Raw genomic sequence first — 25,814 nt, forward strand, 5'->3', positions numbered from 1 at the left:
GTATCTCTCTCATCAGAAAGGAAAAAGCAGCAAAAGGTATGCTAGGAATTCTGGAAATGGGCAGACAGTCATGGCAAGCCATATTTTCTTTTTTTTGTTGTTTTCCCCATGAAAGTTCTTCAGCATGAAAAGTCCATTTGCAAGAGCAGTTAATTACAGCGGGGAAAGGCAATTGATTTGACAATAATATAGGGAATATGGGACCAATTTACGTATGACAGAAGCTGGAGAACCTCTCAGTCTCTGTAATGATTTCTCAGCATCCTCAGAAAACGCTTTAAATACTTCAGCTGAACAGACTTAAACTCATCAGACGTCTATCAGTAAAAGGCCATATTCTATATATGTGTATTTATGAACAATAAAAGCTAGATACATATAGGCATTACCACAATTTCTATGCTTTGCTAGTGTTAGTTTTAACCAATTAAATGAATCCATTTCCTTACAATGAAAATAGAGGTTTCTCTCACAATTTGTTCTTTCTAGAAACTGGATGCCTTGAACAAAATGCATCACTTCCCCTGCTCCACATTTAATTTCATGCCTCTTTTCAGCTTACTGTGTTTTTCATGCTTTCCTGTGGCAACAACATCTAGGTTATTGTGGAGTGCTACAAAAGAAAATATACAATAAAACAGCCTGTCTAAAATACAAAGCAATTAACTATTCATCTACCTTGATATCTAATTAGAAACTTTTGTTAACGGAACAATGAATTATCTAACTCATCTTGCCTCATAAAAGTCAAACGTTGCTTTCATGGCAGTTTTACTTTTCAAAAAGTTTACAAAGAAAAAAAGAGGGGTTTTTAATTACAAAAGAATGAGCCATCAGTTGGTTCAAAGGACTGCCAGAGGGCGTGTGACCCTTTTGCTCACTATCAGGTGACAGACACAGACATTTTTGACAGAGGAGGAAAGTCTCATGTGGATGCATATCAGCCATGGAATAGCAGCTGATAAAGCAGCATGAGGTGTTTTCCATTTCTCAGTCTTTAAAAGAAGTGTTCCCTCTCTTTGCAAAAGGGAAAGTGGGCTGATTTTTCTCTTCAGGATCCAAAAGACAGTCTGATAGCTGCAAATGACAACCAAGCTCTTCTCTGAGCTGGAACATCTATAAAATTTGAGGAACTTCTGAGAGGCCAGTTTAACAACTGCAGGTGAGAATACCCAGCTACAGCATGTACTCAGAAGCAACAGACTCTCATTTTTTATTTTATTTTATTTCTATTTTCAAGTTTGACATAAGAAGTGCAATCTCAGATTTCTGTTTTCTTTCAGCCCATTCCTGTGAAGGGTGTGGGCTCAGGCAGGTTAACTACCTCAAGTTGTGTGACTGGAAGTTAAGTATACTTTTGGTTAAAAGTTGGAAAGGAAATACAGAGATGGTATTATCATTACCATGGCAGGGGGCTGGACTGGATCATCTTTAAGGTCCCTTCCAACCCAAACCATTCTGTGATTCTATGATTTGAACTCCGCGAGGATCGATGTTGATAAAAATCAGCTTGAATAATGTAGACTGTCAGCTGCCCTGACTTTTGATCCAAAGTAGCCCCCTGGAAGGGCTAATCTACAAAGAGGAATACTGTCCTCAAAATCACATCTTGATGTGGGGCTGGTAAAGTACTTTTCCTTTCACTTATTAAAAAATATATATTATAGCAAGAATGAATTAAATATAAAGCAAGGAGTTCACACAACGAGATGTTCGAATTACTTTTTTAAAAAAATTGCAAGTTAAGGTCAATGTAACTATTACAAGTAAAGGAGCTTTTAGGAAATACTGGGGACAAGACTGTTGATGATTACTTTCCTGTGGGGGATGACCAAGCTTGCATTTTAGGAAAGACCAATCTTCCTAAATTCCTCTTGGATGAATTTTGTTGATCAGTGAGTGCTGTAAATTATCCAGTGGCTTACAAGGTGGAAAAATTGGGAGAATTCCAGTATTTCAAAAGCTCAGGAAGAAGGACCTGTGAGTGTGCTACCACCCACCAGCAGGGTGGCTTAGAGGAACTCAAATTCTTCAGACCTTTGAAAAATCAGTTTCAAAGCCTATTGCAAATTACATTGGGAGAGTTCTCAATGGGACATTTTAAACTAATTGCACATCTCCATTCAGGTTCTAAACTCTGCAGGAAGATAGATATCCTAATGCCCTGAAAGGCTGCACTTTGAAGCTTTATATAAGCACTGCCACTTTAATAAGGTTTCTGAGTGAAAACAAAATCGTATGTATTTTACCTTTTAAAATTTTAAGCCATCATGAACCAAAAGTTAGTGCAAAACCAAAGGAAGGAAATTCAGTAACAGACACAGTGATCTCAGATGCAGCATTGCTTAGCAAGGCTTTGAAATCAGTCTTTGGTCTTGGACCTTGAGGATCATAAAAGGAGAAGGAAAGGATTCACCAGTTAAGTACTAGCCAGACTGTGTATGGCATATCTTTTGTACTTAAGAAAGCAAGGTCCCATTCTCGATTACCTACACTGACAACACATCAGTGTTAGGGTGCAAAGACTAAAACAGAAGAGGATAAAACCATTGACCTAAGGCTGTGCGCTCCATGGGTTTTGTGCATAAGGCTTCTGCATTGGCATTAATGTTTTGACACCAGATGACTTTTTACTTCAGAGAAGCTGAACTGCTATGACCTCTCTATTACCAGAAGACAACAGGAGCTTTTTCCAGTGCCTTCACAATGGAAGTTTGCATGTGTACACCTATGTTTCTCTAATGGAATCTGTGCAAAATCCCCATTTTAGAAAAGCCTTACATTTCTCCATTTCTCTATGTATTTCTCTTGTGTTTCAAAAGACCACTCTATGAGCATAACTTACTAGCAGAGCATGCTGAAGACTGAAGTAGGCAAACTGGAAGTAACAGTTATTCTGTGAAACTCAAGGAAGAGTATAAGATGTCAATGATCATCACTGGTTTTAAATTAACCTCCCATTAACAAATTCGTTTTCAGTCTTCCCGTCATCTGCTGATGACACGAACCATAGACAGACCCTTCTCTCCTCTGGACAGGACTATTTCTGTGTCACACTATACTTATTAAAAAAACTCTACAGCACTTTAATAAAGAGCCCTGCATCTTGCTGAGCATGCTTATTCCCTATGAGCTGGTGACTAAGAATGACATTTCCAAACTCCCTCCTTTTTGGTTTCTCACAGATCACAACCTCAACTGCAAAATTCTCATGCATTTTGTTACTCACCTGACATTTGGTGGATCTGGATTTATGATGGGTGTTGCACAAAGAGGCTTCTTTCCTTGAACATGGCTTCTGTAAGCTTCTCTTGCAGGCAAACAGTACACCCTCTGGATAACGACTCGTACCTGCGCTTCTCTCCATCCCACTGCTCCCTGGCTTTCCACCATCTCAAGCAGTGAATCATTAACAGCATTCTGTGCTAAAGGATGCTGTTTTGAATCACACTTGTTATGGATTTGTGGAGCACAAGCAACCTGGTGAAGGAAAACACATTAATAGACGCATTTCACAGGATCTTGAAACAATGTAGCGATAAAGAGTAAAATTTCAGCACGAAAAGTCACTGCAAGAAGTGCAAAATCAGTTTCAAAATACTTACAGCACCTAAACTAACTAACAGCTGTACTAACGGCCAGTATTTATTGTGGATTTTTAATGACCATCCAAGGGAGTCAAGCACACAGTGCTCTTCTGCATTTAACTGGTGCTCTGGAGTGAGCTAACTCAGTCCATGAGATATGAGGGTGCCACCAGCAGGAAAACAGAATTGATATTAATATTTATGATTCTTCCCCTTGAACTGAGTTTCATTTTTAGTACTTTGATGTTCTGTTCCTTCGTCTTCTAAAAAAACAGGAAAAATCCATCTTGACTGCTTCTGGACTTTTAGATTAAGCTGAAAATGAACAGGTGTCCAGTTTTATAGAACAGTAAGTTAGTCCTCAGGCCTATACATCTCAATGTAAAAGAAAACTTTAAAATTACAAGCATTAATTTATTCTTTCACTGTTTCCAAAACATATTTTACAAATAAAATATTCCAAACTTTCAAAATAAATTTTACAAATAAAATTATGCTAGATTTTGTCTTAATCTAAATGTGTAATTTAATTAATTTTAAAATAAATCTCTCTCTCAGTAAAAATTATGTGCAAGTATAGACTAGCATGGTCTATATATATATGTATTGGCTCCTTCCCAGCACAAGCCAAATTTCTATTTTCAGGATGAAACCTATTTTTATAAAAAGCTGGGCGCCAGGAAAGATCTTCAGAGTACTACAGACTGTGCCATTATGTATTATCCACCAAGTAGGGAAGGAGAATTTGCAGTACTTAAAAGAAAATTGTGGTAAGACACTACCCTTTGTCTACAAAGAAGTTCCAATAAAACTTGTCGACCGAGTTTTAAATGAAGTGGTTTTATTTATTAGGAGCCATAAGAGGAACAAGTAAATTGTTCTGGTTTTCGAATACCACAGTAGAAGCTTTTTACAAGGTAGAGTTGAAGCAAGAATGGAGATTAGGATATGATTTAAGAAACTTTCGCATTCCCAGGCCTATAATGGGAATTATATATAAGGCAAATAGAAAAGATTGACACTTAATATTGTTCTTCAAAATGTAGGGCCAAGCTTCTCAAGTATTGAGTATTAAGAATGATTTTGGGTGGCCAATATAAAGCCTTTACAAGAGCCTTACTTTCGATAAGTGTTGGCACATACTACCAGAAAACCAGATCCTTCAAAATACTCCAGCTTGTACAATCACAGCTAGAGACATGCACAGTCAGTTGTCATTTTAATATAAACATAGCCAAAATAGGAAAGAAAACAAATTGAATGGGTGGAAAAAGGGGGTGGTGTTACCAGTTAATGCTTTAAAGAAAGGACAGGATCAATTAGGAAGTGAGTTAAGAAATAGGAGTGTGAAAACGGAATGTTTATTTAAAGTACTATCTTTAGTGAGTCAGCAGAAACCAGATTCTATTTAAAATAAAGCTTAGCTATTCAGCTATACAGCATAAGAGAAAAATCAATGAAAACTCAAGCTACAATTACTATGTAGCACAGTAGTGAGACTTCAGCAAAATAACCTCACAGCAGTTCAGCATTTGGATGGGCCCAAAGCCTCCACTAAGAAAATATTATTAAAATAAACACTGCATGTTACTCAGCCTTGGGTAAATGAAAGGGGAAACGGAACAGGTCAGTAATTTAGACTTTTTGTTTTTGTTATGATTTCCAAACATCTGCTCACCAACTTCTTACCAAGTGCTAAACTGCAAACCAAATGGAACTTACCTGATTTTCTGAAGATTCCTGGCATAACTCATCATCGAGGTCATCTAGGCTGAATGTCTGTGCCAAAGATATAATATTCTTCCTAATAAGCATCTTTGTAAGGCTGTATGTCTTCTCTCTTGTTTCAGAATGTTCACCAAGGAGCACCTTCTGACTAAAATATGTATTCATGATAACAGGAACATCTGCATTTTTGAGAAGCAGTTTTTGCCTGGAAAAAAAATAACTTCAGTGGCATCAAATCTGTTATAAGTTAAACTACCAATAAGCACTATTTTAAAATATATGTTGTGTTTCTCTTCCTTTTTTCATTTTAGTTACCAGTAAAACACTCAAAGGTGTGTTCTCCAAATTGGAAATAACCCACCCCACAGATCTGTTCAACTTGGATCAACCCTGGAGTGAGTAGAGCTCCATTGCATCCAGAAACAACTCAGACCTGGGAGTCAGCTGAGTTGGTGAGCTCTGTGAACCCCATCTGGCTTCACACAAACGCTATTTGGCGTCTTAGCATTGTCAGCACAGAACCGAGGGCGCCAGGAACCCCTACGTACTGAGGTAAAAGCCCTGAATGAAAGATTATGAATCCTGCTCTGCATTAATTCAGAGTGTGGCTCTGCTGGACCCAGCCTGGTCCTTGCAGACTGGTACATCCCTCTCTGGTAAGTGCTTCCCAGTGACCTGAATTCATCCTCGCTGAAGCCAGAAGCAAGCCATTCCTTCCCGTTTTCTCCTCTCTTTTTCTAAAAGCAAAATTTTATGCTTTTCCTACAATATGCCATATATTATTTTGCTTGTGCATTTGCTGCTGTCATAAATGTGCTCTCCAAGATCCAGTTTTGGTTTCCAGTGCCAATGTAAATTCCCAAACAGCTTCACATACAGCAATTTCTCACCTAGCAGGTTAAGGTAATGGTTGCAGAATCTCTAAACACACAATAATTTAATGCCAAAGCATGTCTCAATGTTGGGATTTTTTCATATGCTAGTATCACAATCATACATTTAGAAATACGCTTTTTTATACTCACAGGATACAAATCTAATGAAGTCAGTTAACAAAAACAAATAAGTTATCTCATTTTCTAGAGACCATCAAAACAGAAACAAAATTCACTTAGTGACTTTATTGCAGGCTGTGTTTTCCTACTATTAGATTTTTATTGCTTGGGAGTAAAACAAGGCCTCCTGCCTTGGCAGCAAAGCTGAGCTGACCTGAGTTCACTAGTAACATCAGGACTTCAGTCTCATAGACTACTCAGCAGTTGGAGATGAAGCAAGTTTTCACATATACGACACTGTTTGTCAAAATGCAACCATACAAAAATGAAAAAGCAAAACAAAGTAAAACACACACCCATCCACCCCCAACACTTGAAAATACTTATTTCTGATCTCAGTCCATACAAGATTTTGATTATGGTTTGTTTTAGAACAGACTCCTTCATTTTCTAGAGAGTGGGCAGCTAAATGGAAATTAATGCATCCATATTTTCAAAATCACCATGTACCAGTACATAAAGGGTGGCCACCAAGAATATGGAGACTCCCTTTTCACAAGCAGTCACATGGAAAAGACTAGGGGTAATGGACACAAGTTGCTTCTGGAGAGATTCTGATTGAAATCCAGAATAAATTTTTTTACCATGAGATCAATCAGACATTGGAACAATCTCCCAGGGGAAGTGGTGAATTCCCCTACATTGGTCAGTTTTAAGAGTCAGCTTGACAGGGTGCTGACTCATCTCATTTAAACTGTACTTTTACCTTGAGAGGTTGGACTGGATGATCCTTGTGGTACCTTCCAACCTGGTATTCTACGATTCTATGATTCTATGATTCAAAAGGCATAGGAAGAGTTGCAGCAAGTTATTAAATATAATCCCGGTTTTTTATAATTAGGAAAATAATGTAACAGGAGGTTGATCTCTGCCTTTCAGAAAAGAAGTGTACATTTAAAACTAAGCTTGCAACTTAAAGCTATGAATCATACACATAAATTATAAAAAAGATGTATTGCTTCTATATGTGAACACTCATGGGAGTTATGATTTGAAATAGAAAATTTGTAAAAAGTTACAGCATAAAACTAAGTACAGAACTTCACCATGATGCCTTACTGCCACCCATGAGCTCTTCAGATGTAGGGAGCAGTGATTCACCCCTAAGGGACACTGAGTGCCTTGGCTCCAGGTGAATTTGCTAATAAAGGTCCCAGCTAAGACAAGCGCAGCAGCAGCGCACAAGGCTGCCACAGTGACATTGCCTGATCATTTTCTGCATTACAGGATTAAAACTGAGGAATTGGCTTGGTCAGCAAACCAAGACATCTCTGATCTTAGGAGTTTTTAAAACTGTCACCCCTTTTTTCTAAGGAACAAAAATGTATATAAAGTTTGCTCAGATCTCAGAACAGTTTGAGCTGTCTTTATATGCAGATGTGGAATGAAAATTTTAGCACCTACTTACTTGAGATGTCTGTGTTCAGACCCAAAGTAAACAGGAAATCTCTCTGAACACGAGACTGTTACGTCACTAATGTCAGAAGAATGTTTGCTTGATCTAAATCATCTCATTCTCTCAAAAAATACTGACGTTAGTAGTAAATCATTCGCAGGAACTCTGAGGTTTATGGGTTTATTTTTATTTTCCTGTGCCGATATGTGATCAGCTTTTTTTCTTTTTTTGAGGCAGGTAGTTTTTACTGACACTCAAATTACGTATACCATGGTTTTGCTATGCTTATGCATTCTACGCCTCGAGTACTTTTGCAACCACTAAGAGCTTTCTCGGCTCTGTTTTCATCATATCTTCACACAGCTAATGCATAAATTAATGCCCACTCAGCATTTACACAAAGGAAAATGGGACATACATAAGCTTTCAGGAGAAGCCCCCATTTCTCATCTACAGGTAGTTCACTAAAAACACTTTCCTTAATGAATAATTTATTTTAGACCTACATATGTGTCCACAGACTTACCAGTAACTCTTCAGCTAGGTCTGAGGAATAATCACAGCAGTCTACTTAAATCTCCCCTATTTCTCAGTGAACAGATTCCTCCCAATAGAAAACGAAAAGAACCAGCAATAAATAGAAATAATAACCAATTGAAATGAAAGAAATAAGAAAAAAGTCTGTAATAAGCTCACTGCTTTTTGTACAAGTGGATGGCTAAATAGTAATCTTTTATATTAATATAAATATATAATATATATAAAAACAATGTATATTTCCTCTAAATAACAAAGATATATTATATATTCTGTCCAAGTTTCATACAGATATTCTTCAATATGAAGAACAGAATTATTAATATAATATGAAAACTCTGTCCTTTTCCAGAAATTCTTCCTAGTATTGCTCAGCAAAAACAAGCTCCGCAGAACAAGAATTTTGATCATCCTAATGGCAGAAAACTCTGCATTGCCATTATACATTGCTCATACTATTTTCTTTGCAACAAAGACAACCATGTTTGAAACACACACACACACACAAGCGCCCCTTAATTCCTTTTGTCTGCTTGAAAAATACAGACCAGGGCAAAGAAAGCCAACCAAGCTGCAATAGTTGGGTAAGAAGAAAGAAAACCAAAACAAGTCCCTGTGGTCCTGAGCTGCATGCACTGCCCCTGTGCCTGAGACACCATAACTGATCACCTCAACCTTCTGCACCTGTTCTTCTGCTGCAGGTTCTCTACAGCCCGAAGTAGCCTGGCTCTATAGGATCCAGAGTAGACTCTGTAGCATCCTCTTAACAGATGAAGTGTTAAATGGGCATTTCAAGTCTTCTGTGACCTCTCTTAAATCTCTGATTTTCTATCTGCTTCATTAGATGTAAAAGCTTATTTTCAAAGAATGAGAGACATCATCTCATTCAGCAAATCACACAGAGAGAATGGAAAGAAAATAAAGTTCACTACAAACTTAAAAAAAAACAAACCCCAACCCTCTCTTGTACTCTCTGATTTTCTTCTTGCTCAGCAAAGTATATTTAAATGTTGGATTAGTCGTCGACTTCCTTAATAGCTGCCATTAGAGGAAAGGTCATTTGTTATGACCTGAAGTAGAGACTGTGAACTTTTTATACTACAGGGCATTTTTTTTCCTGGTATGTAGACAATCAGCAATTGCCGTAACTGGTCACATGCTAAAGGAACATGAGGCAATAATGTTATTTTTTTTCTTTTCCAGCAGCAGCTTTCTTCTCTCTCCAAGGACGTAGCGTGCTTTTTCTCTTCCTCCCTCCTATGATGAAATGGCTATCTGGCACAGTGGAAGCAGGAGACATCCTTGCCTACTTCTTCGTTAATCGTGGTCTGTCACCATTCGAGATACAAAACGCTGCAGAAGCTTACAGTTTCTTACAGAAACATGGCATAAAGCAGCTGAAGTTTCAACCTGAGGCAGGGTCTTAATCCTGCAGCCAAACAGTCGCAGGTTTGCACTGTGGTCTGCCCCGCGTAGCCCTTCCACAGGCTCAGCCAGCGCGAAGCTGTGGCTCGATGGCAGCAGTGAGCGCACAAACCACACGTTTCCGCTCCGTTCTGCTGACATCAAACGGCAGTGCTGGTTCATGAACTCAAGATGACTCTGGATCACTTTAAATTAAAGAACATATTTTTTTGTTTGCTCTCCCTGGGTATTTTATTTGTCTTCGTCTTTATTTCTTTTACAAAGTGTAAAATGCCTAGAGCATTTTTTGAAGAGTACATTGCATTAACTGAATGCTCTTAACATTTCAACGACCTACAACACGCACTGTAATTATGAAACAGGATAATTTTAAGTTTCAGAACAATAATTTCTGCGTAAAGAAGGTTTAATGCCCACCAAATGGAAAAGCAGTAGCATACTGCAGGATAAGAGCATGCCAGCGCCTTACTCTGCTGCCCAGAAGCACGAGGAATCATCTCCCATAGGAATAACATACAGGGTCCATCCCTGACTTCCTAGGGTTCGCTCATTTTGTCCGATACGGACGAAGTTGCTCATGCTGCCTTTTGCCTGGGGGTGAGTGCCATTCGCAGTGTTTTACCTGTGAAAAATTGTAACGTGTCCAAGAAATGCCTGAGCACCACAATAATGATAATAATATAAAAAAAACAAAACCTAAACCAAACAAATTTCTCAAGTCCAGACTGACCTCTACCCGCATACCACTCAAGGACAGTAACTATATTCGCAATATGTAGCCCAAATCTAAAAGCCCAAATTTGAACAGATCTACCTTCTGCCATGCCTCAAGATTGCCCAAACAGAGAATTTTCATCTGTGAGTGAGTAATCTCATCACTCACATGTGAGCCTCCACCAGCACCATTTACCATCCCTTGAACAATCTGTATGAATACTGTGTTTGCGAGCTCACACTTCCATATTGTAAAATTCCTTCCCCTGCCCTAACCTCAAAGACAGAAAACAAAAATCAGCTGGTATCTCTTTCTTTGAAATTATCTTACTCAAAGCAACAGATTACTGTGGAACACGTTCTCAAGACTGATTGTACTGTTTTCTTCATGAAGAAATAGTATTAACCATCTAGACCGACGTCCAGAGTCATATATGTCAAATGCACGATTCTCAACATTGTTAGGTTTCCAAAGAAATGTAGCTTTAGCACCTCAGAACAGCAGCTCTGCAGAACATGTAACAATAAAAGCTACTAAAGCTATGTCTAAAATGTCTGCTTTTAGAGTATGATGCATATAATTTGTAAATAGCTATATATTTGCTTTGTTCTTCTATTGGAAAAATATTTTGTCTTAGGATTCATTTCATGAATACAACACACAAAGCAAAGAATACATAGCTATGAAATGTATACATTGTAACAGCTCAATCTGTTACCATCTATCACTCAACCTTCAGTAAAAAGCAAACTCTACGGAAATCAGTAAAACAACACAAGTAATGGAAAAAAAAATCTTCTCTATTGCAGCATACATTCTTTCTGCAAAATAGTATTGTAGTTTTCAACAAAATTACTTCTAAACTTATGAAATCACTCCAGCAAGAAATTAAGGTACACAAAGCCAACATTTTTATCACCGTATCATTTTACTAATTTCAAAGTAATCACATAAACTAACCACTGGCTTGCCATAGTACTTCCTTTTGAAATGTGACACCCTGTAGCATGAAAAAAGTTGTATGGAAATTTTCACATTTAAGAAGAGCTCTGCTATAAAAAGCTTGTGGTTACATTATACACTATTATATCACACACCCAGTGCTCTCACCTCTGCAGGGAGGTGCACTGCTTGCTAACTGGAGAGGATGTACAGGTCCTGTGATGTAGGAAAGCACAGATGGATATCAAGGCAAATCTCATCCACCTCCAGGAAATTACTGTAATACCAGGATTTACCAAGACTGGAAAGTAGGGAAGTTTCCCAGAGCTCTCCAGTCTCTTGCTTCAGCTATGAAGGAAGCACCTGAAATTTCTAGCATTCTAGACCACAATTTATCACAGCAAAGCTTAACCTTTGGCACCACCCAACATAAAATTCCACTCACAAGCTGCACTTACGTACAAACTGGCACGAAAACAATCTCTTGAGCTCACTGGGAGAGATTTTGAGAGAATTTGCTAGAAATCTCTCCCAACCGTGATGCTGAGACTTTTTTAATACCTAAGTGTAAGTCAGGCACAAAACAATTTTCAAAATATGTGAAGTTTTGTTATTAAAAAGTGCACACAATAAAACATTAAACAAGAAAGCCGCTTTAAAAATAAAACAAAACAAAACAAAACAAAAACACTCCCCCCCACACAGTATGAGGGTGTTACAAGTAACTAGGGATATAAATATCATGGTTATCTTTTCATAATCAAGATGTTATGAAAGAATTCCAATCTGTGTGTTTACCCCATATATCAACTTGTGTCTGACTTAGCCACGAGCTCATTACTCAGACAACGACTTCCCTCTGCTCTCAGTGCTAAGCTGCACGTAGGGTTTGAGGTGCCCGGGGGAGGATGGCTGGAGCCACCAGAAAGTCCGGGGATATGGCGGAGGGATTCTGAAAGGAGAAAAGATGGAAGCAAGCAAATTGCAAAGTGGCTTCATATTAAAACTTGCGTTGAAGGCTAGAGATAACAAAAATGGCTGTCCTGGTGCAAGATCAGAGGCCCACCTACTCCATACTCTAGCTTACAGCACCAAACAGCAGATGTTTGAACAAGACTATAAAAATAAAAGTGAGCAACTAGTGAAAGTTCTCCAGAACACTCTCCTCTAATAACTTCTAAAAACTTTCAGCTCAGGGACTTCCTAAAGCAGAAGTCATGTCTTCATAGCTAACAGTCCTTGGTAGACTTCTCTTCCAGAAACTTCTGTGCCTGCTTTTTGACCATTTGTACATTTACAGCATACCCAGCATCCTGCAGCATCCACAGTGCTCTGCAGTCTAATTACACGCATGTGAGAAACCACTTCCTTTCATTTGTTTTGATCTGTCACCTAGTGGTTACATTGCTGCCCCCCACTTCTTGCTTTTAAGAGGCAGTGAACAGTCATCTTTTTAGATGCACTTCCTAATAGAGACCTTTATCACATCCTCTCTCAGCCACTGCTTTTTCAAGGTGAAGAGCCCTAGTCATCTTAGTCATTTCTCATAGGGAACCTGCTCCATACCTCTCCTTGTCACTCTTCTCTGATAGTTTCCCACTTCTATGTATTTTTGATTTGAGAGACTGAGATTACAACCTAAAAATGCACCATGAATTTTTACAGTGACATCATGATGTTTCCAACTCTATTTCTAGTAAGTCTTACCATTCTACATTTTTCTGATCATTAGATGAAAACTAAGCTGACACATTAATGAAGCTATTCAGAACAGTAAAACCACATTCCTGGACAGTAACAAACCAGAGTCCGTCATTTTAAATGTGTACTTTGCATTTACCTACAATTTATTAAGATAAGTCAAATCCTTTCTCTAGCCCCAGTTCCAGAGCACTCTATAGGTGGATGAACATGTTCCCCTGTCCATAGGATTGTGAGGACCACAGTTTACCACTGAAGAGGAAGGAAAGCTGGACAGTATTCTGCTGTACAGAAGGCATCCAATTATTTATTTCATTCCTATGTAATCTTGAGGCAACAGGTTACAGCAACAACTCCTCTGCCTGTGGTGGAAAGGTAAGGAGTGTGACCACTCTGCCACCGTGACACAGCATCAGCACTCATGAGGTACCAGGATGAGCTGCTTCTCAGGCCAGAAGAGCTTTGCAATATCCAGCCAAGCAGCTCAGGGACATGTGTTAGGGTGAAGAACTTGAGCTCAGAGTTTCTGACCAAGGTTTGGAGAGTCAGCGTACTTGGTTGACTGGTTCAAGTTTAGAGGATTATTGGAGAAACTAAACTCCACTTCGAATTACACTGTTTAATCTTTTGTAGAAATTATTAAGAACATCAGCCTGTTCTTTCACAGAAGTTTGGCATTTGCTATTAGTAAGGACTCTTCGTGAGTCCACGCTCACATACATGCTCACAAGTGTCTTCACATTCACAGTAAGAAGAAAAACACTTATCCCTGAGCAAACTCTAGTATTCAGAAAGATAGCTCAATAAATGCATATGCTTGATTCCATTTATGTATTTGATTATTAAACCTAATTATAAAAAAAAAAACAATGCCAAACCACAACCGAAAACCCCCTATCAGTTCTTGTACTCACCTCTTGTTCTGGTACTCATCTCTGGGCATTTCCTACTGTTTCTTGGCCAGTTCATGGAGCAAGACCAAACTCAGGTCTGGCCTATGAAGTTACTTCTTATAAAGACAAATCCAGAGCTATCAGCACATTAGTACAGGGACAGTAGCTGAAAGTAGCAGTAGTTCTGGGTTTGTTGGTAACACGAAGGGGATCATAAAAGGTAGTAAGAGTTTGCTCAGTTCCACAGCACACAACAGCAAAGCAGAAGACTCCCTCTGAGCCCACCGCTTCAGCAAGAAGGTGGGCAGCAGCCTGGAGGTCTCAATGAACAGCACCAAGCAAAGGGAAGTGGTTGCACCCCGGGCGCAGAGAGCTGCGGTGCACAGCTCCTGAGGTCCTTATGCGGGTTGTAGACCAAGTTTACCAGCACCTGTCCACTTCAGGTTTACTGAAGTGAGAAAAATCAATTTTTTCACTGTACTTGCTGCTACCATTGATAAATGTGTAACATAGGTAAAGGCAGTGTGGATAACTCGGGTACCACAAAAATCTGTTTTAGGCAAGGTCCTGCCTGCAGCAACCCACCCACCATAGTCATTACTGAAAAAACAGCAATGCTAGCAGCCAGAGTGGGAATTTTTTTACTGAAACATCCTCGTATAGACACAGTCTGAGTGATACTTTCTGTGTAAGGGAAGCCCAGCGGCTCAGCCTGCCATGGAAACACTGCTTTTCTGTGATAAACAAAGTATCTTCCATCTTTTAAGGGTGGAAAATAGTCCTCAATAGTGTATGCACTTTAAAGTTATCACTCGCAAGAACTACTTTCATTTTGATCCTGTGTAATAGTACATATATTATGCATTAAATCACAATAGATGGATTCCATGGCATTCCTCTCTCACAGTCAAAACAAGTAAGAACTCTGTGAGAAATAACATTTAAATTCAACATCTTCCTTAGAATTGTCTTTTTTCTTTTTTCTGTTTTTGAATCTTAATACTAATCTTAATATTCTTGCATTACTTTAAAGACATAATTGTACAGAACAAGCAAAACCTTCTAATTATAATACTGAAATCTTATACTGGTGGTCTCCAGGTCACTGCTTAACTTTTGGTTTATCTCACTGAACAGCTGCAGTGACCATTAACCACCAGATCATGTCTGGGAGAATTTTCATGCTGTATCACACTATCTTTAGATGCCAGAGTTTCCTTTGCAGATTCATGTAAGAGGGCTGGTGACTCAGCAGAGCTGACTCAGTAACGTGATGAGATGGATGAACCCCTGGATTGCTTTTCTTGCGATTCCATTAACCTTCAGAGGCTACACAGCTTCAGCATGTTCTAGGTTTACTTTTCCGTTTCAAAGGATATTTCTTTCTAGGAGAAACAGTCTTTTCTGCTTCAGATAGAAGAAAATTACAGAAGCACAGTAGAAAGCTGAAAGCCCTTATTATTAAAAAGTACACACAGCTCTGCTTCTATGTTTCTTTAAAATATTTCAACATCTACCAACCCAGTAAGTCAAGTTTACGTACCGCAGCTCTCTGTGTTGCACAGTCATATGAATACAGCTGTTTGAAACTAATTTTTAGCTAAGCTGAAAGAAGTGAGACAATACCAGACAAATCATTACAGGAATACAGCCTAACAACAACCTTTTCGGAACAAGAATGAGATCTGTATTTTCCTAGAGAACCTAAGAAAACAGAATTGCAACCCGATTCACTGCTTGAAGCACCATCATGAACACAGTAAAACTTCTACAAGCCTGAGAGAAGCACAATCCTCAAAACAGAGGGCCATGAAGAAACTTTAAAAATGGGGAAGAGTCCTGGCATCAATGAGGTGGTGCCATGTGCTCATTCGTGGAGTGGAGGGCTGGTTCTTGGACAACCTGCTTCAGCTGACAAGCTCTGCAGAAGCCACACACTCCCACGGGAAAGGAGCATTTTGGAGTATGAGTATGTCTCACTACTGCACCCAGCCCTCCCCTGCTGAAAAGAGCAGAAACAAAGCCTTTGAAGCTGTGGGAAAACACCTGTGAAAACACAGATTTTAGAGAAAACCAATAAGAGAAGACAGAAGGGAGAAGGTGTGCCATCATGAAAATCTTGGCCTTGGCAAAGAAAAAAACCCCAAAGTTTAAAGTGAAAATGAAATTCCAAGAACAATAGTGAAATTAGCCAGTACAGACAAATGTTTGTATAATAAAGGGTGAAACAACTTTTCACCTACACACATATTTCCCAAGCAAACAGTTGTAAGCTTACTAGGGGCTTAAATATATTCTGTCCTGTTTCTCAAAGGCTGGCACCCCTATTCTCAGGCCTGGAAGCTGCATACCAAGTTTCAGAAGCAGGGATTTTGCAGCCAAATCTGAAAACTTGAGAAATATGAACTTAAAGAAGGACAGACTGACTTATTACAAAGGAATCTTGATGTGTTTTCATTTTCTTTTCTCTACTTTTTTCTCTATATGTACCTTCATTAAAATAATAGCAAATACAATAATCCTGTACAATATACCAGGCTTTACATTAATATACACAGGACAAAACCAGTCCCTGTTCTGAGTCCAGTCCCACGCTCTCACAGGCAAAACCACCAGAAAAACATCTTTGACAAAAAGATCGGACTCCAGTAAAACTACTTGCCTGTCCTTCTCACTACTCCAACTACAACTGAAGTACTATTGGTAAGAAACCCGCTTCTAACTCCAACAGAAATGTGTTTGTGCCAGCTGATACTCACCGCTACATAAACCAAAATTATTCCATTTTCTTGTAACTTTGGCAGCAAGATTCTCACTGCTTGCTTATTTATTTGTTTTTTATTTTATTTAAAAGAGTGTTACCCTCTTGGTCAGCCAGGCCAAGGGCTGGCTTCTCTTAGTCTCCTTTCCCAAGGGAATGCACCCTTGTCTGCATCCACCCTGCTAGGCCCTTCCTGTGGGCCTTCCTGAGGCCCTTCCTCCTCCTGGTGCTGGTACTCTGTAAGGTAGAGGAGAGCTTCACACTCATATTCATGTGCAGTTCAAGATGGATCTAAATAAAAATCATTCTCTTGCTTAACTGCGTCACTAAACAGGACGTGGAAAAAACATATATAAGTGCAATAATACTAGTGCATTCTTGCTTTAAGTTGGGCAAGTAAATATATTCAGGACATTGTATTTTAACACATATTTATACAGCTGTTTTTAAAGCAAAGCTACTTGTGTTCTGTATTTTCCTCTTTATCAGTTGCTTAAAAAAAAATCATACCTGAAATCAGTGCAAAACTGTCTAGTATAAATCCTGTTCCAAGAGGATTCATTGCACTGATTTCCTGTATGTAAATGTACTCAGCTGAAAAAATGTCCAGGGCATGATTCCCGGACTACAATACACGAAAATAGAGGAGTTCCCTGGCTTAGTTAACATCAGAGGGAAGACACAAGGGACTCATCAAGGGAAAAGAGGCTGTTCCGTGACTCTAGCATGTGCGTGCACATACACACTGAAGTGCATGCACATGCGTGTGCGCTCCCTTCCCTGCCTTGCCCCCGTCCCGGCAGGATGGATGAGCCAGCACAACATTCCCTCAAGGGAGCAGCTCTTGAAAGATCTGATATGGTGCTTTTACATTCAACTGACTGCATGCAACATTCCTTTTTAAAAAAATATTATCTGTTTGCTTGCTTGAAGCATCACAAAGATAATATTCATGTCTATGACCCTGACTGTCTCTGGTCAAAAGGCAGAGAGATTGTGCAGACCGTGTTGCTTACCAGCACCCCTGGGAAGCCTGCCAGAGAACAGTACTGCTGTCTCAGGGGAGAGGGTCAGATCCCTTGGCCTCCGGATAATGATGTTAGCAGTCCCTGGGGGTAACTGCTGAGAAGGTGAATGGCACGCACAGGAAACTTGCCTTCCACAGCCTTACACCTGTGGCACTGATGTACACAGCAAAAACACTGGTGCCCTAAATCTGGGGAGAGAATATTATTTTTTTCTTTAGAGAACCTTACCTCCAGATCACTTCTCTTTCCGTTTCTTCTTTATCATTGTTGTTCTCCCAATTCCTACACCACGACCCTCTAGGTATCTGCCAAAACATTCATATCTGTTTTCTACATTGTGGTTACATGTACATGTGGGCTGAAAACCTTATAAAGTATCTTATTTAAACACAGCTTCAATGTTCAGATATTGTTTGGGCAACCAGCTATACAGAGACAAACAGCACTACAGAATCTCATTTCAAAGCATAATTCAACTACAGGAGCACTCTAAAAGTGAATCTAACTTATTGTCCTTCCCACAAAAACTTGGCTATGTGCATTTTATAACAAATGTTGTCAAGTGCAGAAATGCAACCTCTGGCCTTGGAAGTCCTTGGACTGAAGTTTGCTGAAGGCTGGCTGGTTAATCCAGGGAAGAATCTGCCTGTTTGCCCAGTCCTTCTCCCACCAACGAGCACTCCTGGAGACAGGGTACCCAGATAGGCAGAATCTATCTCATCTGATAGCGCTGGTCTGTTCATCACACTCATAACATTTTGCCTCCATGCCAATAAAGGCATAGCCTAACAGAAAAGCAGATTGTGAAGAGCAGTTAAACATTATGTACATTCGCAATATGTCTCAAGCTCATCCTGTCACGACAGTGTTCAGTTTAATACCTCCTGCTGCCACAGACCATGACCACAACTGATCGCTTAAGGACAGTAATAAATATATGTCTGCATGGCTACATACATGACTATACAAATCCTGGATTTTATAAACTTGTCACAGAACGCATGAAAGGCTTGAGATGCAAGCAGATTTTGCTTTATTCTAGTCTAAACTCATTCTGGGACTGACATTTTTATTTGTCTACTCTGTAAATGTTAAAAAAAAAGGTTTAAAAAAAACTTCAGACCCTAATAAACCCAGGAGTTTCTGCCCAATAGAGAGCATCAAAATACACACCACCCACAACAGTTCTCTGTAAATGTTAAACCTCCTAATCCAAACCCTCTGCCTTTCACTTTAGAAGGTAGGTGGCCTTTACAGAGAACCCTAAATGTCTGGCTGTTTCTGACCAGGAAAGCGCACACTAGTGTAGAAAGCCTCTTGAAGTCATCCAGGGAGTTTCTCTTCCATGCTGTCGGAGAGGGGATCTGGCTTGGGGACACAAACTAAACACAATTGTGGCAGTTTAGCAGTCATTTGTACAAACTTCTCCAAGCTATGGTTTTCAAGTACTTAAATCACCAAAAACCAGGCCTAACAGCTATAAAATATTACTTGAAATGCAGTAAAATTGCATGTTGATTACAAAATATGTGCATATATGAAAGGTTGGCTTACTTCTGTTTATATAATGTAGCCTCACAGAGATCACTGCTGCATTTTAATAACATTGTAATGGCAAAGAGGTCCCTACGAAGGGGAAACCCAGTTTCAACTCTTTGAGTAGGCACAGACAAGAAAAAAGGTTATGCTTGACAAGAAAACATTGCAAAAGAATATTGAAAATTAGCCATTTCTGCAGCAGAATGAGTGACTGGTAAAATTTTAAACAAACACTTTGTCCCTGTAGTCACTTGTATCATCTTCTCTGAGGCTGAGCCTTCACCATGCATTACTCTCACCAAGCCTTGGGCTGCATCAAGCGTGCTACGCTTTTGGAAAGGGTAATAGTATCTTCTTGCTACCGTGACAGACTCAGACGTACAGAGTACACTGCAGGTGAGAATATTAAAATAAAAAAGTATTGGCTGTTGCCTTCTTTTGTTTTGTTCTTGCTTTTTTTCTTTCTTCCCAGAAAGACTCTTGCCAGCTGTTTTCCTGTCTCTCAGTATTCCAACAACACGCAAACATCGCCCTGTGGTGCCGCATCTCAAAGGCAGAGTTATGATTAATAGCGCAATGATTAAGTGCCAGCTGAACAGGCGCAGCCACAAAACCAGACTCTGTGGCTGAGAGCTCATGGTCTCACTTGGGATCCCCTCGAGCACTAAAATCTTCATACTCTGCGCCCGGGAAAGGGATGGAACTTCCAGAAAGAAAAGAACACGGAGTCCCCCTTGGATGACAAAGAGGCTTTCAACATTGAGACCTATAAGCACTGCCTGGCTCCCCAGTCAAGGGACATAATTCAGCTCTATCCTGATACCTGCACAGGAAACCTAGGCACAGGAAATACAGGCAGACGGAGGCCTGCAGGACAAGGACCAGAGGTATGCATAGCCATGCTATCTCACACTTGGTATGGAAAATATTCCAGAGGCCGGCACATTCTTCAAATAGTTTCTTGAAATAATTACTACCATTTCTATAATTTACAATATGTAATAAAATAAATAAATTCCCTTGTTATGTCCCTTAACCTCACCTATTTACCTTGAAAATCAATTCAGTTAGTTTTAATCTCAGTGCTCCTTGCTGCCAGATTAAGGTTGCTACAGGGCACACATTATTTGATAAAAGCAATTCTACTGGCATATACATGTGTGTTTGTTTTATGCCACGGAAATATGTCTACGCTTTTCACAGAAAGTGGATGTAAAAGTTACACATAGAAAAAAACAGTACCTGCGGATGCCCTTCTCCCAAACTGTAAACATAACAAGACACTTCTGATGTTTGTTTGAAAACACTTGCCCTAAGTGATAATCCTGATGGAAAAAAGTAAGTAATTTTGCTTACTCTGTGCCTTCAGGTGGCTCATTAAAACACCTCATATAAAAGAAGAGGATATGAGTCTCTCTTGAGAACTTTACGCTTAGGCTAACCATCTCTGGGGAAGGATCCTGGCAGCAAGAGAGTGTAAACCAAATTTCTTGTTTTAATTTTGAATTTAATTTGTCAGCAAAACCAAAGTTCATAAAGAAGGCAAATTTTGACAAACTGCAACTGCCATAAGCTCTGCTAAGAGCAGGATGTAACATGAATGTAATTCTGCAACAGAACAAATTATAATCATTGCATCCAAACAAAAATTGCTTACATTAATAAGTTTATTCTGTAGTTTGCCAACTCTTCAGGCTGGGTGCTAAGGAGAATTTGCTAACCACACATTCACATGATCCACAGCACATCTACTACAGCAGTCAGCAGTACAAGATGATAGTTGTCGTATTGGTTTTTTGGATTACAATTAGCCCATTCTTTCTTCATAGCTATAATATCTTAAATCTGGGCACATCTGTACACAAAAAGAGGTAATATAAACAAACCAGTAGTCTTTCTGTATGCAATCTTAGAAGCCTTGCTCACCCAAGTAATTTGTGTCAAGAAAGAAAATGGTTGCTTATAAAAATAGTAATTTATTTGTATATCTAAAATAAAATACAGCACATGTATTATGTATATGGTAAGAATGTTTGCTGCTCACTTCAGCTACAGTACTATGTCACATGGATGGGTAGAGTGGCACAGTCTGCAGGGGAATGTAGATGTTACATTAGACACTAAAATATCAGTAAACAGCTGGAGATGTTCCATGTCTAAAATGTTCATCAGACATTTAAGAGTGGGATTTATCTAGGTAACTTTATCAACTGGTCCCCTGGACTCTCTTTACAGCTGATGAGCAGAAATTAACCACTTCAGAATGAGGTTCATTTGATATCTTCAAGAGGAGAGGAGATGCACTCCAGGTACCTTGAGTTGCACGCTGACTGCCATGCTGCTCAGGCAGGGCCAGCACAGCACAGAGGCAATCTGTAACTTGCCTAAAGCTGGGAGAGATGAGTTCTGCAGAGGTTCTCACAGCAGCAGCTGCTCTCAGCATCACAAGCTCCATCATCACATCACAGGAGGCTTCACCAGGTCTTGAAAAATCCTAATTAAACCTGACTACAAACTGCTCCCTGCCTTCTATAAATAAATTGCCCCAGAGGGAGATCTTCCCGTATCTCTGTCTCCTTGATGCTGGGAAGAGAGAGGTCTTCTCACCCACCCACTTTTGTGGATAGAGAGATACAGCTAAGAGAATAGATTTCCATTCCTATTTCTGCTTTCTTTTACTTTTCAACCATGAGAACACTGAAGTAGAATTGCATGAAAATTGAACTAAATCACTCACAGAGAAACCACACAGGCTTTTTGATGCCCCTGAAAGCCAAATCAGATGTCACATCTAGGAAAACACCCACTGAGAAACTAGCACGGTGTCACACAGAATTACACTCCACATTCTCCTATATATCTCCAAACTGTGGGAGCTAAACTGACAAACAGCTGCACAAATGGGAACAACAGGACACCTACCCCTCACAGCTATCCAGGACCAGGTACCGCCAGGAGTTTACCACCCCTATTGCAGCACTCTCATCCTTCCAGTCCAAAACCTGCCATGTTAGCATAAACTGCTTTAAATCATCAACTTCCACACCAACGTACATGAAGGATTTTTGCACACTCATCTCCACGATCTGCTGGCAGTGGGCAATGATCTCCAGCAAGACGGCAGGCGCGAGTGGGCGTCTGCCACCCGCAGAGCAGGCAGCGGCGAGCGACAATCCCCACCACAGGCAGAGTCGCTGCAGTCGAGGACAGTCACCCCGCTTCCTTTCTGCCTTTTGCCTCTCTGCTGCTTTGGGATATGCTTGATCCTGGCTTGAGGCAATTTAACACAGCAGAACAACAAAAAGGCACACTCTTGCCCCCTCCCCATACTTTCTAAAATTTATGTTCTGATTAGTTTTCTACTCAGTGACATGAACAACAAGCACTCAAGCCTTACAAGATACAATGCCACAGGCATCTTCAATGGCTAAACTTTACCCTATGTAAATACTTTACATAAGTCATAGAGATGTAAATTATGCTGGAAAGGGGTAAAAAAAGATTATTTTGCTTTTGTTCAGCAATGTGCAATTCATTTATCAGCCTTTTTCACTGTCAGGCCATGAGAGAGTCGTAACTGTACATGCAGCTCACAGCAGGCTTTCTGAACACTTCAAGCAGACACGACTCCTATCGTGCATCTGGGCAACCGCTTATCATCTTGGCTTTTTCTGCCTGATGCAGTTATTTCCTCAAGAAGACAGAACAGAGTGAATGGGGATAAACCAGAGAAATAAACAGGAGCCAAAACCCCTCACTGTCTACAATAAAAACACGTCACTAGCAACCACAAAGGATATTAAAATAAACAGATAAAGCACAAGATAAGGTAGCGTGTACATTAATGTCTCAAAGATGCTATTACAAGGTTAATCTGTTATGCTGGCAAGATTTAGGTTTGAGTTATTTGGTGCCTAAGAAACAAAATCAAAATATTTTCTTTTTACTTTATAAACAAAATGTAAATCATCCACAAAATCACTACTTTACGGAACAAAATTAACATAATGCAATAATATCTAAGTCTTAGAGGCACAGTTATCCCTAGGGATTCTTATACTGGTATGGCTGTACACAAGGGTGTTTTGCCTTAATTCAGCCCCAGGTTCCACCACTGCGCTGCCTTTTATACAACCAGGGAAGTCAAAGAAAGGGGTTGCATCAGAGTTTAACTGCTCCAATGCAAAAAAGAAACCCAAATTCTTAACACAGATAAGCCCTGTGCCCACTGATGGGAAATAGAAGAGTGCTTGATTTATTACATTTTTGCCCTCATTTAGTTACCTAGAGCAGGATCTTTCCTGTCTGCTTTTGGGAATGCTACCAAATACCATGAACTAGAGATTTCTTTACTTTTTCATCTGACAAAAATCAGAAGTTAAGGATTTGTGTTATGGCTGTTTTTGCAATTCCTCTTCATTTTTGATCCTACCATATTTGTAGGACTGAAACTTAAAGTCATGAAGAAAATAACAGTTGCCTGTTTCATCTAGCGATTGGCTCCAACTTCTCACTCACCATTCAACACAATGGTGGCTGGTTCTTGAACTGAGGGGAAATTATTTAGGTTCGTGCTACTACAACAAAACCAAGAAGAAAAGCAACTGGCAGTATTTGTTCAGGTAATTTTGTTTTTGAAATTGCAGCTTTCACAAAAATAAATGTTGAGAAAGATATGCAGGCACAAAGCAAAACACAAGGCTTTTCCCATGGCCTGCCTACATCCTTGGCAGTGTTTGCTCTTGAGCTCCCTCAAATTAACAAGGAGATAAGTCACAAAGATGGGGTTAAGTCTAAGTCTTCAGCCGGACACATCAAAGGGAAAGTTACCATGAATACAACGTAAGTCATATTTTAGTATTTAAGGGCCCTGAGAATTTTAACTCCATCTTTATCAGACTATTACCTCTGCTACATATTATTCATACAGCAAGAGTCTTAATCGCCTAGACCCTCTTTCCTCCTTGTTGAAACTATCCACAAAAATCTAAACCACCTATTTTCAACAGAAGTCTACTGAAATGCCAAATGTTAAGCATAAAGTTTCACATTTCACTAATCCCATGTTTATATGGCTCCATGAGTCTGGTAGTATTGGTGCATCTTGGCTATATCAATCCCTCCCTTCCCAGCTTTCAAGAGAAAAGCCTCCATCAGTTCATTGCTATGGGGATTGTTTGTAGACATATGTGGGTGTATCAGCCTCTATCAGGCAGAGAAAGTGCACAAGGAAACCGACGTAAAGCTAAACTCAAATAAGGACTTTCACATTTAGGACTGAAAACACTTACTAGTTCCAACACTTTCACTTAACTGTAGTGCAGCTCAGGAAGCGCAATAATCTTGTATTGCAGCCATTCGCTTTGCAACAATGTTTTAAGAAGGTAATGGACAATTTAACTCCATAAATTTGTATCTCATGCTATTAAACTTTTTTTTTCACTCACCAGTGCTACTGCTCCATTGTAGTTGATACGCCACAGAATATCAGGGAACAAGAGGTTGTTTTAAGCTAGTCCTGTGGGTAAGAGGGTAATAATGCTTCGTGTAGATTCAAAACAGAAAGGACATCACTGACTTCTTTGGACCTCTGCTACTGGCATGATGACTGGAAACCTAGCATGGGGAGCTCTGTGTCGAAGAGTGCAGGGTGTCTCCTCTACTACAAGAGACATTTTATACGATTAAAACTGTTAACTGCATCGATGCCTAAAGATGCAAGTGGTAAGCTAGCTGAAAGCAATATCTAGTTTTTTAATAGTATGTTTTCCTTGAAGATTGAAGAGTATTCCACAAAAATTAAAAAGCTCACACAACAATTTTAACAAACAGGTGTCTTATAACTCCTTCTTTAAAGTACTTCTCCCTTTATCTCATGAAATGAGAAATGAAGGTAGAGAGAATGGTAAGTTGTCTAAAGCAACACAGAAAAGGAAGCTCTGGCTTCACAATACTCTCACTCTGTGGTTCACCCCCCATCCCTCATTTAGGTTGATGTATCTGTGAGTTGTGCTCCAAATCAGATCAAGAACTTGTCTAACTTGAAAAACAAAGTAAATTAAAGCCCTTGCCTTCAAAAAAGGAAAAATCATATAGCTGGAGCAGTCCCCTTGGTCAGATCCAGGTCATAGCAGAGCCCCATCACCGTTACACTGGCAGAAGCCAGGTGCAGGAGCAGGAACAAGCAGAACAGATGGAGAAGGCCACAACAGGCCTCGGGTGTCAGAGTGTCTGGCTCCCAGTGAACTCCTCTAATGTATCATCATCTACCTCGTACTCTTCACTGCCTTATAAACCCTCACATCAATGAGCACATTCAAAAGCCAACTTCCAACGGACACATGCTCTTCAACATTTATGCCAATTGAGACCTGTTCCTTAGCAGCTGCGGCAGCCAGCCAGGAACTGCCTGTGGTGCAATAGCTGCTTCCATCATTGCTCTCCTCATGTAACCCCTAGTGCCTGTAAAAACTGACACATCAAACATTCCCAATCCCAAGCCAGCAA

General features: G+C 39.7%; 1 protein-coding gene across 1 annotated transcript in view; it reads right to left on the reverse strand.

Annotated features, from left to right (window-relative positions):
* The window catches only part of SPIDR (scaffolding protein involved in DNA repair), a gene marked incomplete at its 5' end in the record, with an annotated part of 83,651 nt that extends 61,074 nt beyond the window's left edge, over positions 1-22,577 (reverse strand). Inside the window, 3 exons of the mRNA XM_010190483.1 lie at positions 3,230-3,480; positions 5,310-5,463; positions 22,230-22,577. Coding sequence (XP_010188785.1) covers positions 3,230-3,480; positions 5,310-5,463; positions 22,230-22,577 — 753 coding nt within the window. The remainder of the gene's footprint in view (positions 1-3,229; positions 3,481-5,309; positions 5,464-22,229) is intronic.
* Positions 22,578-25,814: the final 3,237 nt, after the last annotated feature.

This window comes from Mesitornis unicolor, unplaced genomic scaffold, assembly GCF_000695765.1.
Source record: "Mesitornis unicolor isolate BGI_N332 unplaced genomic scaffold, ASM69576v1 scaffold22110, whole genome shotgun sequence".
Taxonomy (NCBI): Eukaryota; Metazoa; Chordata; class Aves; order Mesitornithiformes; family Mesitornithidae; genus Mesitornis; species Mesitornis unicolor.